The sequence below is a fragment of the Typopeltis vanoorti genome, chromosome 3 (genome assembly GCF_054136105.1).
Source record: "Typopeltis vanoorti isolate ZY-2024b chromosome 3, IOZ_Tvanoo_1.0, whole genome shotgun sequence".
In the NCBI taxonomy this organism is placed as follows: domain Eukaryota; kingdom Metazoa; phylum Arthropoda; class Arachnida; order Uropygi; family Thelyphonidae; genus Typopeltis; species Typopeltis vanoorti.
This window is the reverse complement of record NC_143551.1, coordinates 130,271,230-130,290,269: the sequence shown is the minus strand read 5'-3', so window position 1 is coordinate 130,290,269 and position 19,040 is coordinate 130,271,230. Positions and strand designations below refer to the sequence as shown.

General features: G+C 36.9%; 1 protein-coding gene across 9 annotated transcripts in view; it reads left to right on the top strand.

Moving 5' to 3' along the window:
* The window catches only part of LOC150108568 (peptidyl-glycine alpha-amidating monooxygenase B-like), a 521,418-nt gene that overhangs the window by 252,087 nt on the left and 250,291 nt on the right, over nucleotides 1-19,040 (top strand). For all 9 annotated transcript variants that reach the window (XM_090390860.1, XM_090390858.1, XM_090390856.1 and 6 more), the window contains one exon: nucleotides 18,711-18,834. In XM_090390860.1, the coding sequence (XP_090246986.1) occupies nucleotides 18,711-18,834 (124 nt within the window). The remainder of the gene's footprint in view (nucleotides 1-18,710; nucleotides 18,835-19,040) is intronic.

Here is a 19,040-nt window from a genome sequence, read left to right as displayed (position 1 = left end):
TCTGCAGTTCATTGCACTTTCTTGGTTTTCCAGAATTCCTCATAACAAATCAAAATGAATGGTTGAGAAGTGTTGTGTCCCATTTTACGATTTTTATTCTATCTAGTTATTTCCCCTTTATCTATGTTCAACTATTATCTACGCACGAGATATCACCAAAATTTTTACTTATACTTAAGTTAATTCTCCCCTTAGTATCCCTAATATTTGTATTATGCTGTGCCTTTTGGGACATTTAGTTTAAGATATTATATACAAAAACAAGGAGAAAGAACTAAAATATGTCCGAAAGTGAAACTATGTTGCAGTCATGACACTTTATCTCGTTTCTTAACACATTAATTTCCCGCATGATTAGGTTCGTAATTTTCAAGTGGTGCATTGGATAGCAATTTCAGACAACTCTTTTATCATTGAACAAAAGGTTTATTAAATTCCTTAACATAGTACAATTCAAAATGTAGTTATTTCTCAATTCAATGCTATACTAAATATTTACAAACTAACATTAGCTTATCACAAGTAATTAAGCTATGATCCTATAATGGGTATTATGATCATGCCGCCATACACATTCAACACATAAATTCATTTGACACAGACATATAAGATTAATTCACACTATTTAACTATCCAAACTTAAATAGATTAACTAAACCATTTACTGCACTGACACATAACTATGACATTTAAACTTTCTTATACAATATATTAGACATGCGAAATTCTCAGGACACTTAATTACTCATATAATATTAACATTGGTAAGCTTACTTTCATTATATTCTGTCATATACTAAAGTCCTAGTATTGTTTTCTTGGTCGTTTCAACAGTTCAGTATTAGAATAATGATAACTAATACAGACGAATCTTAGTTAACACGAGATATATTTTACAGTACCTTTCTTTCTTGAATTTTCCATATGGGCCTCTACCTTTTTCTGATCGAACTATCTTGGTATAACCTCTCCGATAATCTGTTTCTCCTACGTTCCTTTTGGAATTGAACTATGCTTACGCGGTCTTAACCTCTCATAACTTAGGACACACTTTGAATCATCTATATAACGGCTGTACAACTCGCGACGTGGACATCGATTTCTTTACTTCTTTCCCTTTCTTGTAGTTGACACTGGAGTTGAAACACAAAGAATATGCTTTCTTTTCTTTGACTATATGGCATTCCTCACTTCTTACATAGGAAGTACGGAATCGAAATCCCGCTCACTTTCGTTTCCGTGTTGTGACGACGGAGATATAACCCCTATCTCGCCACTCAGGAAAACACCGTGAAACCCATACGAAGGAGCTCGCGAAGAACTCTCCTGGAACCAAAAACCAGAATCAAAAACCAAAAGGTCTAAAAGCCTCTAAAAGTCCAAAAGCGTCCTGTGGGGGGGGGGGGGTTTCCAACCCTTTTATACTTGCTCTCCTAATGGCACCCTCTTAAACTTCTTTTCTCTGCCCCCTTCTTGATTTTACTTCACCGACCAATTAGGCTGGCGTTTTTTCTGCCAAACCTTTGGTTGGCGAGCCAAACGATGTCTCAGTCCGGGAATCGGCCCTGAGCGATAGTCTGTTGTTTTTCTTTTGCTAGCCTCTAACTTAATCCCCTTTCCAAAATTTCTCTATGAATTCACTTAATATTTTAATCTCTAGCCTCTCACATACCATCTCTTATGACTAATCCTTTTCTGTCTTATTTAGTTAAATTTTCTCTTTTATATCATATTACAACATTAATGTATTCTTTCTTTTTGTTAGTTATTTCAACAAACACCTTTATATTTTATTGGATGCAAGAATATTTCTTTTTCTTTTAATTAATTCATCTATTATCTTTTATGCAGGGTTTTTAATTTATTTATTCTTCATGTTACACCATGATAGCTGAGAATTTTACATTCTTAAGATATCAGGGTGTAACAAAGGTCCCCCCTTTAAACAAAAAAATTTTTTAAGAGAAATTTTTCTTACGAAGTGTGTTCCACTCCTTCTCCTCTCATCTCCCCACAAGAACTTGCTACTTGTTAAAAAAATATCTTGTGAAGTGTATGCACCGAGCTCTGCTACGTGCTTTATCCTGACTGTATCCCTCTCCTTTTGATTTCCTTCTCATACCTAACCCCTTTGTTGAGATTTTTCTGTCAGATGTCCATTTATCAGAGGCATGCATCCTTAAAGGATAAACTCCTTTCCTATGGTCTACTTTACCATTTCGTCGGGGCCTAAGGTTGTATCAGGTGTTTTCTAGTATTCTGTCTTCACTCTGATCCCTATAGACCCCATTTTCCGTTTTTGTCAGCATTTGCTTGTTTGCTATGCCTTCCCCCATGCATTGCTCAAACTGATTGAACCTGGAGAACTGCCGATCTGAGCCTGGCAATTCCCTCTCTCTCCTTGATAATCAGTACTCTTCTCTCTTCCTGAGGGGGCATTCACATCGCGGTTTCCTCCTTGACGAGGACTGTTATCCCCTCTTGTAGTCCCTCTATTTCTGCATACACTCTCCATTGAATCTCCTAGGCATACCAACCTTTTTGACCTCGTCTTATAAAGTTTTAATCTGTCAGAATGTACTACCCAAGATTTCCCTTGTTCCTTTTCCTCTTTTATTTTAAATGTCACTGGGGACAATTTTTTTTTGAATTTCATATGGTCCGACCCCGCTCCTTCCAAACTCCCCCCCCCCCTTTTTTTATTAACGGAATTCTGTTCTAACAGGACCAGATCGCCGGGTTTCAGATCCTTGTATCTCCTCAATTTGTTGGCATAATTTCTTGCCTTTTGTGAGCAAGCTTCACTGGATTCGTACACCATCTCATACGAAATTCTATTATCAGCGATCAGGCTATTGAGATAATCATCAATATCTGGAAACCCCGAATTCACATGGGAATTCCTGAAATCAGCAGGGAATGTTGGCTATAAACCATAGAGGATAACTGCAGGGGCTTCTCTGATGGCGGTATGTAGGGCGGTTCTGCACGCGAATAACGTGTGAGGCAGAAAGGTATCCCAATTCGAGATCTAGAGGTCGGATATCTTTGACAAGGTAAGCTTTAAAGTCCTGTTCAATCTTTCCATCATTCCATTGCCTTGAGGATGATAAGGAGTAGTGAACAATTTCTTTACTCTTAACAACTTACACAATTGTAACATAACTTCAGCTGTGAAGTTAGAGCCTTTGTCAGAGAGAAGTATATGGGGTGTCCCATATCTAGAAATAATCAGCTTGAAAAATTTATAAGCTACTGTTTGGGCAGATTGATTCTTAATTGCTACAGCCTCTGGATACCGTGAGAACATGTCTATGATCACCAAAATGTACCTATTTCCTTTCATGGTGATAGGTAGGGGGCCCACGATATCCATGGCTACAACCTGAAAGGGACGCATGGGGTTAGGGAAAGACTGGAGAGGAGCCTTACCTACAATGCTGGACTTCTGTTGACACAAATGACAGGAAGTCACATACGATTCTACATCTCCCTTCATCCCCTTCCATATATAACGATCACGAACTCTGTTCCACATTCTATGTATTCCTTGATGACCTGCTAGATTAGAGTCATGAAAGGTGAACAGTACCCATGGGATCATTTTTTCTGGAACCACGATTTTGTCCTTCCATCTCCCTGTGACACTTTGCTTAGACAATAAGAGACCATTCGGATCAATGTATAGTGTGTGATTGAAGGAATCTTTAATATGGGACTTCTCAAAACTTTCTCATAAATCTCCCCCCCATACTGGATCACTCCTTTGCTCTTCGATTATGCAAGAGCAAAGGAGGGATCTTTGCGGGGATCCCTCCTTTGCTCTGCGGGGATCCCTCCTTTGAAAAAGGGGAATCAATTCTAAAGAATTGATTCCCCTTTTTCTCTATATATAGGGAAAATCACCTCTTCACTAGGATTGACATCACTATCATGTGCGACATCCAGAGATCTGGATAGATAGTCAGCAACCACGTTCGCTGAGCCAGGGATGTATTTTATTTCCAAATCAAATTCTTGCATCTCCAGAGCCCACCTAATGATTCTCTGATAAACGACAATGGTTTGTGATCAGAACGCAAGATAAGATGTTGTCCTAATAACATATACCTGAACTTTCTTAATGCATAAACAATAGCAAGGGCTTCCTTTTCTATTACTGAGTAATTTATCTCGGAAGATGAAAGTTTCCTACTGATAAAGGCGATCGGTCTAAACCCCTCTTCCTCTTTCTGCTCTATAACGGAGGCGATTGTATCGTTGGAAGCATCAGCGGAGAGATAAAAATCCCTACCCAGTTTGGGATAGGTCAGAACAGGCGACTTAGTTAGAGCCAGGTTTAAGCGTTGATGAGCACTCTGCTGTTCGTTTCCCCACTTGAATCTTTTTCCTTTCTTTGTGAGTCTGACTATAGGTTCCATCAGTTTGGAGCATTCGGGAATGAATTTCCTGTAAAAGTTGATCATTCCCAAATACCTCCTAACTTGCCTTACAGTTGAGGGAGTTCTTGCTTTCAATATGGCAGTCACATTTTCCTCTGTGGGTGTTATACCGCGTTCATTTACCACGTGACCTAAATACTCTACCTCCTTGAGAAAAAATTGGCATTTGGAACACTTTAGGGATAACTGAGCTCTGTTAAGTCTTTCCATGACCCCTATTAATAGTCTCTTATGCTCCTCGACGCAAGATGAGTAAACCAGAAGATCATCCTGGAAACAGATAACCCCTTCTCCCAACATATCAGATAGCACAGAATTCATCAGGCTCTGAAAACTCATGGCTGAGTTCCTGGCTCCCTGAGGTAGTCGACACAGCTGATGCTTCTGCCATCTTGTGGTGAAGGCAAAGTATTTTCTGTCCTCCTCCCTCAAAGGAATTTGGAAATAGCCAGAGTTCAGATCTAGTTTGGAGAAGTACTTAGCTCCCTCCAGGCCAATCAACAAGTCCTCAATCTTGCACACGGGAAAATCTATGGGTATAGTGACCTTATTGATTTCTCTCAGGTCCAGTACAAACCTTAACCCACCATTAGGCTTTTCTACTAAAATAAATGTGCTATTCCATCTAGAATTTGACTTTTCAATAATTCCAGCTTTCTCGTATTCTAAGAGTAATTTCTTGAGTGTGTCCATGTGCTTTAGTAGGGGTCTGATATTGTCTCACATATATGGGCACATCAGAATTGATTTTAACAGCATGTTGAACCAAGTTAGTACAAGAAAGCGAGCTGATCTCCTCTGTGAACACTTTTGGATACTTGTGGAATACAGACTCAAGGAACTCCATCATATGTATCCTTTCCTGCTCAGAACTTAAGTTCTTAATGCTATCTTGGATCAGCTTATTCCTCCACATGCTAGACTCCCTTTCCCAATCCTTCAATTCAACCTTCAAGGCTTTGCTCTTCCCTACATGATCTTGCATTCTGCACTGTGGCTTACACTCTTTTCCACATAGGGACAGTGTTCCATTTGCAAAATCACACATAAAGTTATAATTTTCTAAAAAATCAATACCCAGTATGACTTGGTTGCTAGTGTCTGCAACCTTGGGTAAGACTAGCATCTCATGAGTGACAGTGATAGGGAAGCAAGGTATGGAAATCCTGGCCTTCACTTTCAAGACTGAGGAAAGCTCAACTTTTGCAATTCCCATGATCTTAATGGGTTGACTTAGTTTAGTAAAACTATTAGAGGTTACATCCTGAAATGCCTCAACCAAATTTTCTGGGATTACCAATATGTGAGCCCCCAGTATCAAACAAGAGTTTGCAGGGTATACCCTCAATTAAACCTTCTACCAAAGGCAGAGGCAATTTCCCTTTCACTTCTGCTAAAGACACAATTTGCATTCTTATTTCTTCTCCCTTCACTGAATCATCTCTCTCAATTGAACTACCAAATATCACAACTATACTTCTCTCATTCTTAGTTGACTCAGAATGCCCCAAGCTCTTTAACTCACTTTTTTTAACTCCTTTCATAGTTATTCCCTCAGAGAAGAGGCTTGCTCCATTTCATCCAAAATTCTCTCTCTTTTTCTGGCCAGGCTAAAACACGAGTCTAGGTTCTGGGCTCCTTTCTTAAATATTACTTCTCTTAATCGATCACATAATCCGATTCTGAACTGTTGAAAAGTTAACCATTTCATGTGGGCCTCTTCCTCTGGGAACGAGAACCAAGTAGTAATCTACTTGATTTCAGTATCTGTAATCAAGTAGATTACAGATACTGAAATATGAAATGCACACTGTGAAAAGTGTAAAATATGAAATGAGAAGAAAGTCGATATTTATAATTCAGTTACTGTGGTCATGGATGTGATCAGAATATTTCAAAACAAACATAAAATTGAAATCAGTTCTGTATACATGTCTCAGATTATTTCATTGTATACTTTCCAGCAGTTAAGTATCATAATTATTATGAGTAAAATGAACATTCTACAAACAACATGATAATAATGATCTGTTTCGTTTTTCATCTGCGAGTTCATCTGAAACACTACTGAATATAAATTTGATATTTTAAAAATTAGCCTAAAAATAAGAATGTAATGCAATTGATTTAACATAATTTCTTGTTTATGAAAGCAAAAAGAGTTGTTCACAAACAACAGTATCTAAATCTCTAAGCATAAGGATATGACATTTCCATAAATTGAGATAGTGCAAAGAAAAAAAAAAAGTAATGTTCAAACTATATTTATTTTAATCAATGTTGCTAGATTGCATCGTTTTTTTCGAAATATTTTAAAATAATTGTTTAGCACAATCCTCACCTTCACATGGTGCAACTTGTTAGTAGGTATCTGTTAGGTACTAAACAAGTGAGGATGGGCTGGCAATTTGGGACTTTGTTGACCAAATTGTACTCTCTATCAGGATTAAACCACAAATACATATTGTGGTACAACATGATATATTATGAACTGACTTTTTTACAAACTCCCACTACTGGAACAACTTAGCATCTAGAAGAAAAAGAATAAATCTCAACTTCAGAAGAACTGAAAATAGGAACCATCAATATAAGGTGTATTAATGGAAAGGAAATTGAACTTGCAGAAGAATTGGAAAAGTACAATGTGGACATAATTGGTATCACTGAGAGAAAGAGAGAAAGAATGATCATTATTACCTGAATGTTATTTTCAGGTAATAATGATCAAGGAAAGGAAGGGGGTAGCGATGGCATTCAACATCAAACATGAAGACAAACTTCTTGATTAAAGCAGTTTCAAATAGAGTGATGTGGGTACACTTCAAAATGGATTAATGGACAATGAAACTTATTTCATTGTCCATTTATCCATTATGATAAGTATTTGATGGATTTCTGTGCAGGACACAGAGTAATCATTACTAACCATGTTCCAGCATAAAGATGCACAAGTTCACATGGAGAGAAGACAAAAGAAATAAGAAAATCCTCATTGATTATGTCATTGTTATAGTGATATCTTCAGGATGGTTCAAGATACAAAAGTGTACAGAGGATTTCAAATTGGAAGTGATCATTACTTAGTGCTAAGCAGGATAAAAATGGATATTACATTGAAAGGAACAGAATGAAAGAAAGTTTTAAAAAGAATTGTAGACTTGACTATACAAACATTAATGAAGAAAATTTGAAGCAGATTGAAGACATGAACTAAACTTGGGAATCTCAGTGGCAAACTCTGAAGAAGTCATTGATTGATTCAGCTCAGGAGATATGTGGTGAAGTAAGGATATAAAAATAAGAACCCCATGGTGTACAAAAGAAGTTAAAGAAACAGTCCTGAAAAAAAAAAAAGAAAAGCATACCAAAACTTCTTAACAAATAAGTTGGCAGTTGCCCTAAAAGAATACAGAGAAAAATGTAAGAGGACAAAGATATGTGTAAAAGTAGCTAAACAAAGTTGTGCCTAAATAGTTTAATGAAGATGGTAAGTAACACCTGAAAATAGACAGCAGAATAAGCAAAGCTGGTATTGGTGAATAGCCAGCTGAATAAATTTATATGGAATAGGAGAGAAATTAACCAAAACACCAAACTAGTAGCATACAAGACAGTGCTCAAACCAGTTTTAAGTTATGGATCTGAGAGTTGGGTTAGAAATAAAGCACTCAATCAAAGACTAGAGACCATAGATATGTGGGTTCTCAGAAAAATTAGGAGAATTAAAAGATGGCATTAATGGCAGAATCATATTAAAAATGAAGATATTAGAAATAAACTTGACATTGTTAGCATTCAAGAATGTGTTATCAAAGCTAATCTAAGATGATATGGCCACTTTAATAGAATGGGTGAGGAAAGGTTAACAGAACAGGTGTTTGATGGCAAGATAGCAGCAGGAAAGAGACCCAGAGTAGGACCAAGGTCTAGATGGATTAATTTAGTCAGAAGTGCCTCAGAAGCATGAAATGTTAGATATGACAATATTGGAGTGCTAACAAGTAACAGTCGAATTTCGAGGAAAATTGTGGATAAGAGATGATAATAATGTAAAATGAATTATGTAGTGCTGTCATAATAGTCTGAATTGTGGGTATAACGGGAAACTGATAATGTTTAACACAAGCTTTTGAAATTAGCACGAAAATAGTTTCCACAATATTATCAGTAACACATCTTTCAAAAGTGAATATATCTCTTGAAAAGAACCAAAATCTTTACTTGGAATTTCCTAATATAGGAAATTCCACATAACATGGTTCACTGTTCTAAGTCAAGAGGTCATAAAGGTTGCTACCCCACTACAATTAATGTCTTTCTTATAATTATTTTGGATGTTCAGTTGGCAAATATAGCAAGAAACTAATCAGGTACACTACACTTTCTTTTCAAAAAACAAAAAAAGAATATTGTAACTCCCCCCCCCCCCCCCCAATGAAAAAGAGAATGCTACATATTTTTCTTCTTATGTATTTTTTTCTTGTAGTACAAAGAAGAAATCACTACACATTTGAAAAATACATTTATTGCTAGTTTAGATAAGTGACATTTTTGAAGTACCTTACTTTCACTACTAATTTACACTGAAATGTATGAGCATGTTCCCAAATGATTTATGTTTATAACAAATATCTTGTGAATGGTTTTTGAATATAAATTATATGAAATATCTGCAGATTAAATAGGTGGGTAATCCCTCTCCCCCCACCAAAAAAAATTAAAGTTATGTAATTCATATGCACCTGTTTTTTTAAAAAATAGAAGTCCTTTTTTTTCAACATAATTTTACCAATTAATTTATTTTTTGATAATAAAAGTGAAACTGTGATTATTATAAATTAAGAAATTATTTTGACATAAGTACTGTATCAGCCCATAAAGGAAGTATCAATATTTCTGTTTAGGATGTCTGCTAATCAACAATTGAAAATGAAACAAGACATTGATGATGTATTCTGCACTACTGTTTGAGACTCTCTTGTGTGACTTCTGGGGAAGTGTTCTCTCTTCTCTTTCTCAATAGCACCGAGAGTAATCTAATATTGACAGAATAACACTATTTATTTCCTTATTTCTTTTGCCAAAATGGTAAAATGAAGTAATAGATTTAAAATTTAGATTACTGTCTGTGTAAACCTTCAACCAGTAAAAAATTAAATAAAGTAGTTAGTTATAATTCAGTTCCAGGTGTAAGGAGGCAGGGGGATGAAATTGGAAATCTTCAAAATGAGAATGAATTTTAAATCAGTCTGTACAAGATATACAGTGCCTGGAAAGAAGTCAGTGGACACCCCCCCCCACCTCATGGGCAAGGTGCATCGTGCCATGTAATGAATAATGTGTTTATAGCCAGTAAATTGGAGAAATAGTGCAACTGTGTCCAGGTGAAAGGGCTGCGAGAAGGGTACTGGCAAAGTTTGAAAGAGGCATTGTGACAGGATGGCATATTGAAGCCTATCTATTTAACAAAACTTGACAAATTGGGCCATCCCAGGTCAATAGTCAGTGATACCATACTGAGATGGAAGCTCAAGGAGTCACTGATTATTAACCTGGGATGGCCCAATGTGGAAAGCCCACCAAACTCGCCAAATGTGACATATGGTGCTACGAAGGATAATATGTAAAAATCACCATTCATCAGCTAACTTGCCAAACGTAGAGCTCCGGGCATTGACTGGAACATGAATCTGCACAAAAACATTCAGAACCAAGGCTCACAACATGAGTTTTGATGGTAGGATCACAATATGCAAGCCCACATTATTACCCAAACCAACAGACAGTGTCGTCTTCATTGGTGCAAAGAGTGTGGGATCTGGAAGCTTGGAAAGCTGTATTATGGAGCTATGAATTGCACTACACCCTCTACTGAACAATGGATTGGTGTGGCAGATACCCCGTGAATGTCTCTTACCAGAGTGCATAACTCCAACTGTGAAATTCGATGTGGCAGTGTGATGGTATCATCCCGTTTTTCCTGGATTGTCCTTGGACCTCTGTTTGTGGTGCCACAAAATTAAACTCTGTTAGGTATCTGAACATTCTGGACACTGAACATTGCAGTGCTTCCCACTTTATGGTGTTTCTACAGAACTAACAATTGTCTCTTATATCAAGACAATGGATCATGTCATAAAGCTGCTGCTGTAATTGCATGGTTTCTGGACATGAACGTCACAACGCTTGACTGGTCTCCCTAGGACCCTGATCTCATCCCTATTGAAATCTGTGGGATGAACTGGATTGTTGGGTGAAGTCAAGGGACATCCACCCCACAACAGTCCAGGACCTGATTACATGCCTACAAGAAGAATAGTCTAAAATTCCCATTCATTGCTATTCTGTGAGAAGTATGCACTATAACATTGCTGCAGTCATCCCAGTGAAAGGAGATCCTAGATCTTATTAAGATGGACACCATGGCTGTTTGTTCCTCACACTGTGGTGTCTGTAGGCCTTCTCGAGCAGTGTATTTCATATATTAATGGTTAAGAACTGAATATTATAGTGATGATATAGTAATAAATTTTTGATATTAAAAAAAAAGTCTCCCAATTGGAAATCGAGTAATGCAATTTAACATCATATGCTTTTTTCATAAAAACAGAGAAACTCGTTTCTAAAATAAAGCGTGATAATCCATATAATGGCATTTTGCAAGAAAAGAAAACAAGTTCGTGTTTATTTCAGTAAATGTTATTTTTAAAAAAAAATATAAATATTTAACATACTGATTTTCAGTGCAAGCATTTGAAAATTGCACGAAAATACTTTCTGTAATATTGTCATTAAAACGAAAAAACATAAATCGTCTTGTTCCATTGCACTTATTTGAAAAATAAACGACAACAAATATACGAGTACTGAATTCATTGAAAAGGGTGATCCATGGTCATTTCAGGATTGATTATTTATTTTTATACATGTGAAGTTCATTTTTATTTTTGGATGGAAAGAGAGAATAAATAAATTGTGCAGCAAAAAATTCAAAAATTGAAGAATGCTAAAGGAAATTCTAAGAAACACAGTACACTTTAAGCAAGTGACAGAAAGGTCTCTCTCTTGCAGTTAATCCATTAATGGATCTACAATTGCTGTTAAGAGATAAACATCAAAGGAGGGTAATTACATGATGAAAGGTAGAATACCAATAATGTTTTCATCCATGAAAAATGATAAGTTGGTCTGACTATTTCATCCACCTTGGCCAGTAGGGAGGTTAAACAACAATGGTCCAAGTACTGTTCTCTGCTCACATTAATTTAGCAGATTCACATTCCCCATATATCACTTTCTGATACCTGCCCATCAGTCACCCCTTATCAAGGCTAATACTTCATATCTCATCCCATATTCTCTAGTTTGTGCAATAAACTTTTATGTGGTATCCTATCAAATGCCTTTGCCAAGTCCAACAGTATTATAATGTATCCTTCTCCTTTGTCCAACTCAGCTGTAACATTATTATAAAATATGAGCCAATTGCTCAGACAATATATATATCTCCCTTTAGTAAGCCCATTCTGTTCCTTGCAAAGTGTATCCTGTTTATCCACCCATTTCTGTATGCATGTTCTTACCAATTTTTTAAATATCTTTACAATTAATCAGAGATATTGATAAGTAGATAGATACATCAGTCTTTGCACCACCCCTTGTGCAATGGGAATTATCATCCACTCTTTCCATTCCTACGGAATCTTTCCTGAGCTAAGTGTTACATTATACAAACATGTCAAGGGTTTAACCAGTTTGGGTGAATATTCCTTTAGTACACGTGCTGATATCCCATCTGTCCCAATTGCCAAATTCTTATCCAGGTTATGCAATAGTATAACTGTATGTTATGTTATATACACCAGGTTTATTGCTCTTCCTGAGGTGAGTGCTCATTATTTGAACTACCTCATCTGGTTCTGATACTAGGATACTATCTGCAGTCAGTAAAGTTATTCTTCTGATTCATTCTTTCTTGCAGCCTAATGATAAAATTCTTTTGGGTTGCATTTAACCTGTTCAGCAAATTTCTTTTCATACTCCAACTTAGCTTCCATACAGTACTTGTAACTTTTCTGGCCTCAGCTTTATATATTTCATAACACCTGCCACTTTTATTCTCATGATATTCCTTCCACATCATCTTCTTCTTACCGATCTCTTGTTTAATGATATTGCACATCCATTTCACTCCCATTCTATTTATTCTTTGAACTGCAGGGACAAATTCAGATACTGCATCATTTAAACATGTTTTCAAAGCTTTCCATGCACTGCTAATATTCTTTCAACACATGATGCCCTTGAATCGAAGATAGTATTCTCCTGAGTTTGTCATATTTTTCCAGATTTGTAGGTCAGCATATAACCTTTTCTGAGTGGAACATCCATACCGTTGGCTACTTCTCAGGTCTGTACAGCATGATCACTGACTCCAACTGGTGGCAAAATAGTCACATCCTAAACTGAGCACCCTCTATGATCAAATCTTACACTCTTTGTCCTTGAATTGCTTCTTTCACATTCTGCTTGAGAAATTTGTTATGGAACAGCTCAATTAATTCTTCTTGGTCCTTATATGAGTTTTCTCAACTACCCAATCAATATTCTGATAATTTAAGTCACCCATAATAATTACTCATTTAATAATCATCAGGGTAATTTGGTGGTACATTTCTTTATCCTCGGTAAGTGAATTTCCAGGTCTATAGCAATATCTTAATCTGCATTTCACCCTGTTAGCCTCTGCTTCACTCTATAAAAATTCAAACTCAGTGCTACACAGGACAATATTACCATTATTGCTTTCATGTGTTTCTATCCTAACTGAACTCAAGTTACCTGATATCATTATTACTACTTTTCCCACTCCTTTCTCTTCTGTCATTCCTAAAATTATTATATCCTTTGCATTCAATTCCAGTTACGACATCCAACTCTAAGAGCCAGGTTTCACTAATACCAAGAATTGTATGCCACAATGTATTTACCAAAGCAACAATCTGAACTACTTTGTTTCTTTTGTTTGTGGCATTTATGTCTAGATATAATACGTTACCTCCTCATTTAAATCTACAGTCTGCTTGGCTTGGTTCGGGAGGCATTTCTTTTTCCTCCCTACACACACACACACTCAAAATGCTCAAATCCAAAGTGTAGTCAAATCCATTCAGCAAATTTATAACCATACTTATTGACATTCATATCATTATTACTTCTGCAGATCCACTCTGATCTCTTCAACACTCTCTCTCTCTAAAGCTCAACTTTCTGCACTCAAAATATCCCAATAGTAAGGTCTTGGAACTTCAGTGTCCACAACTCATATTGGCTCCCCTTTTCCAGTTTCACCGATCAAGCAGTCAGGGATGTTGAGGTATTTGCCAACAGCAATGACTTATCTTAGATCATCAATCTTCCTACCAGAATACCTGCAACCAACTTCCAATTTGCTAACACACTTGATTTCTTTCTAACAAGCTCTCCTTCCAGGTATACTGTGGTTGCTGATTCTCCTCTTGGTAACTCAGACTTCATACAAGTCTCTTTTGCCAAAGAACAACCCTCATAGTCTCGTGTCCTTTGGCACTACAAGGGTACCAACTGGGAGGACCTCTGTGACTTCTATTCCTCCTCCCCATGGTCTGACTACTGTTTTAGTTCTTCTGATCCAAACACCTACTCACAGTGAATAACAGTAATCATCCTCACTGGAATGGAGGCTTTCATCCCTTATTCCATTCCAAATTCTCAGCCACCATCCAAGCCTTGGTTCTCAAAAAAAGTATGCCTGTGCTGTAAAAGAAAAAACTTCTCCTATCCACAATTGACTCAAGACCAAAACTCCAGAAGCCCACTCTATCTATATTGCAGCTTGCAATAGTTGCAAAAGAATCATCACCAAGTCCAAGTCATACTATGAAAGGACCAAATGCAAACTCACTTCCTTTCCAAATTGCAGTCGCTCCTTCTGGTCCCTTGTAAAGAACATTAGGTGCAACTTCTGCCCACCCAGGTTTCCACCACTCTCACATCCCGATGGCATTGTAGTCACCTCACGAAAAGACAAGGCCAACTTACTGGCATCACTCTTCCCTTCTAATTCCTGCATTGATGACCTGGATAAAGTTCCCTCCACTCCACCAAGAATGGCTCCCTTTATGTCCTCCGACAAAAAGAAATCCGAAGAATTCCTAATAACCTGAACACAAATAAGGCATCTGGTCCTGATGGTATCCCACCTATTGTGTTATAAAATTGTGCCCTAGAACTAACACCTATTCTCTAGCGCCTCTTCAATCTATCCTACTGGCATCTACCTACTACGTGGAAACAGGTCCACATCCAACCTATCCCAAACGAACTATGAACCAACAAACTACTGTTCAATTGCTCTCACTTCTGTTCTTTCAAAAATTATGGAGGTCAACAACAACAACTGACTCTTGAACCACTTAGAGACATACTAACTAATCAGTGACCTCTGGACTCAGTTCATGGAGAAATTTGGAGAAATTTACATGGTTGCCCTCGGGTTTGGCACAGTGACCTACTCACCAAACTGCCATCCTGTGGTCTGCTTTCCTCACTCTCTGCAACTGAATTGCCAACTTTCTCCCTGGTCGCTCACTACATGTCATGGTGGATGGCTTACTCTCCTCAGATTTCCCTACCAGTGCAGGAGTCCCCAGGGTTCTGATCTTTCATCCACTCTCTTCCTCTTGTATATAAATGATCTGCTCTCACAGACTTCCAATCCTATCCATAGCTTTGCCAATGACAGTACCCTCCATTCCTGCTTTTCATTTGACAAACCTTGTAGTGCTGAAGTATTAGAATTCTCAAGATTTATCATGATTTGGGACCTGAACTCAGACCTAGCTATATTCCAGTGGGGTAAGGACAACCTTGGAAATTTCATTGCAACCAAAACTCAGATCTTTCTGATCCCTCGCAAGAAAGAGCTCACATCCCTCTCTCTTATCTTCAGTAATACTGAGATATCTAAACACAATCAGATTTCTCTTCTTGGACTGACCTGCACCTCTGATCTTTCCTGGCACAACCACATTTTAACTATAGCTTCTGCAGTCGCAAAGTAACTTGGTGTACTTTTTTTGCACACGACACTACTTCACACCTCCAGCTGCTAACTCTATATTCTTCTTTTCAGCCATTTTCTGTCCACTGCTGGATGAAGGCCTCCTCCAGTTCTTTCTTCCTTTCTGTTCTTGGCAATGGTTGACTCAATTTTTCCCAACAAAATTTGACAGTTCATCACCCCCACCTTCTTTTAGGAAGTCCTTGGCCTCATTTCCCTTCTTTTTGAATCCAGTTCATTAGTATGGTGGTCCATCACTCATCATCTCTACTGGATAGATTTCCGGCCCATTTCCATTTTAGTCACTTATGGTGAAGAATGATGTCAGTGATGGGAGTCTGGCATCTTATCCAGGTGTTTCGCTTCTTATCTTTTAATGTGATGCCTAGCATCAACCTCTCCATTTTTCTTTGAGTTTTGTTAGTTTATTTGTTAGTGACCAAGTTTCACAACCATATGTGATGACTGGAAGTATACACTGGTTAAATGTCTTCCTTTTTAAACAGAGTGGGACATCATTGTTTTGAAAAATGCTTCTCAATTTTCTGAATGCACCCCAGGCAAGTTGAGCTCTCTATTTATTTTCTTTTGGAGTCCACAGTTTAGATCAATGAGATGACCTAAATATGTATATGAAGAGACTCTTTCCAAGAAATTGTTTTCTATTATTATGTTTTTTAGTGTTACAAATGGATGGAAAAGATTAGCTATACAGAAAGAATATCAAATCAAGAAGTTTTAAGATGCATTGGGATGGAAAGAACACTGTTAAAGAATATTATGCAAAGAAAGACTAGATTTGCAGGACATCTTCTGAGAGGTTCTTTGGGACACCTGACAAGAACTATATTACAAGGGGAAAGTTGAGGGGAAGAGAAGACGTGGAAGACCAACTAGAGAGTGGTTTAATGATATCGTGGAATGTACTAGTTTAAGAATGATGGAAGCGACAGACAGAGAGAAATGGAGAAGAGCTGCTCATCTGCTGCAACCCTCTTGCTAGAGGATGCTACTGGACGACGACGACGAGTGTTACAAAATGATTAACATAATTTTAGTTTTTTTCTCTGTTTATTTTTAGACCGACTTTTCTGCTTTCATGATATAGGTCTTCTATCATTATATTAAGGTTTTCTGGAGTGTTTGCAAAAATTATGATATCATCTGCATATCTTAGGTGTGTTAAGTTTCTGTTATTAATTTTTATACCAAGGTCTGTCCAGTTTATATTTGAAGGACTGCTGTAAAGATTTTGGATGATAGAGAGTCTCCTTGTCAGACACCTTTTTCAATTGAGCTAACTCTATACAAAGCCCAAATTGACTGAGTCATGGAATATTGCCCCCATATTTGGGGTTGTGCACCAAAATCCTCTCTATGATCACTTTATTCTATCCAAAAGAGGGTAGTCCACCTAATTAACAATTCATCTCTCACAAACCCACTTCAATCCCTCTCTCATAGATGTTCAATTTCTGCCTTGTGCTTCTTCTACAGATACTTTCATGGACAGTGATCTGCTGAATTGGCCACTATTATTCCTCCACTCTCCTCCAAAATCATTAAAAAGAGCCATTAAAGAACCATTAAAAAGATACTTAACGAACATCATTTTACAGTCCATCTTGAAACTCACCAAACCAACTCCACTGCCTCCTCTTTTATTCCATCTACTTCTGTCCTTTGGAACAGTCTCCCCCCACTCTGCCTTCCCCAAATATTACAAAAGGATCTGTCCTGGGTGGACCTTTCAACCTTTTTTGAACTGTTGTAGTTAATTCTAAAATACAGTCTCGGGAACTTATTTCCAAATATTGTAATACTACTGTGAATTTTCCTCATAATTGCTGTAAATATTGCTAGTTGTGAGAGGAGTTTATCAAAATAAAATTGATTAAGAATTACCTACATTACTATGAAATAGTTCTGTCATTGATGATTTTGCTAACAGAAAAGCCAAAAAGATAACATTTTCGAATGTTGAAATTAAGGTTTTACTTCAAAAATAAACAGTGTTTTAATTTATTTCCCTATATGTCGTTTTGACTTTTTGTAGTATTTTTGGTGTGTATTGAGAAGGGTGGCAAACTCAGGGACAGCCTCGGGTGGCAAAAGCTCTAGCTACACCACACCACTGTTCTTCTGGCTTCATTAGCTAACTGCTGCTCATACTGAACTTTTACTACTTTTTCTAACGGGTCATCCTCCTTGCCTGTCTTTGTATTCCTCATGGAATTGATTATTACCCACTCCTCTTATGTTGCTTCCATAATGCCTTCTTTCTCCATATTGTATACATAATCTCTTAATTCGTTCATTTCACACCTACTGTATTTAACCTTTTGACCCTTGGAATACATTTAGATATAGCTTCTACCAGATAGTTCTTGAATATCACCCAAGCAGCATCGACTTCCTTTCCAACCAACTCCTCATTCCATGCTACAGCTGCAATCTCTCTCGCTCTCCTGAGCTTCTCATAATATCCAGCCTTGTAGTTCCACGTATACTCTTTCCCGACAGAAGTCTTCACATGGTTGGCAATCATCCAGTTAATCACTTCATGGTGACTCACCAACTGGAGGGATATTTGACACCTCATTTATAATAACATCCTCTGATGAGATGATGATCCAATCTAATACCCTCAATCCTTGTTATATACTGTATTTAATACCACTTTTCTGAAAGATGAGGTCTATATTGATTATAAATAACAGTGAAGATAGTGAACAAACCTTGCCATATACCTTATTTAACATTAAAGCATCTTTGCTATACATTCAGTTCTAAGTGCCAATCTGCAATTGTAGTAGAGGCTAGGTATCCAGCTTTGTAGAAGCTTCTTTAATACCATATGCTTTCAAAGCTATTAATAATTGCCAGATGTGAAAATAGTACTACAATAAACATGTATGAAATATATCTGCTATAAAATAATTTAATAGATATTACAGCACTTATTGTATGTTTTGTTTCAGAATGTTTCTTTAATACGTAGGTTTTTCAGTTATACAGCTTGACAGTGATAATTGTTATCCTTCTCGCAATAGTAATATGCTGGTTCTTGAAATATTTTATGGTTGTTGTTGTTGATATGAAATATACACTATACATATCTTACAAATATTTAGTAGTTAATATGTTTTTCCCTCTTCCCCTAGATTATCTTTCTGTGACAGGATGGCCTGCAGAACATCTTGAGTTTGGTCAGATTGCTGCTGTAACTATAGATGATAGAGGGAGAATTCTAATATTCCATCGTGGTGATCATATTTGGAATTCACTGTATGTATAATTTATATGCATTATATTTATTTGCATTTTTGTGAAGTAATTATATCATGAAGAAAACAGTATATCAAAACACTAAGAGTATACTTTCTTATTTAAACTGCAACACATACTTGTTTCATACTTTTTTTTTTTCCAGACATCTTCAGGGTAAATTTACACAGAAACATAAAATGCAAAAAATATATTTGACTTTCTGA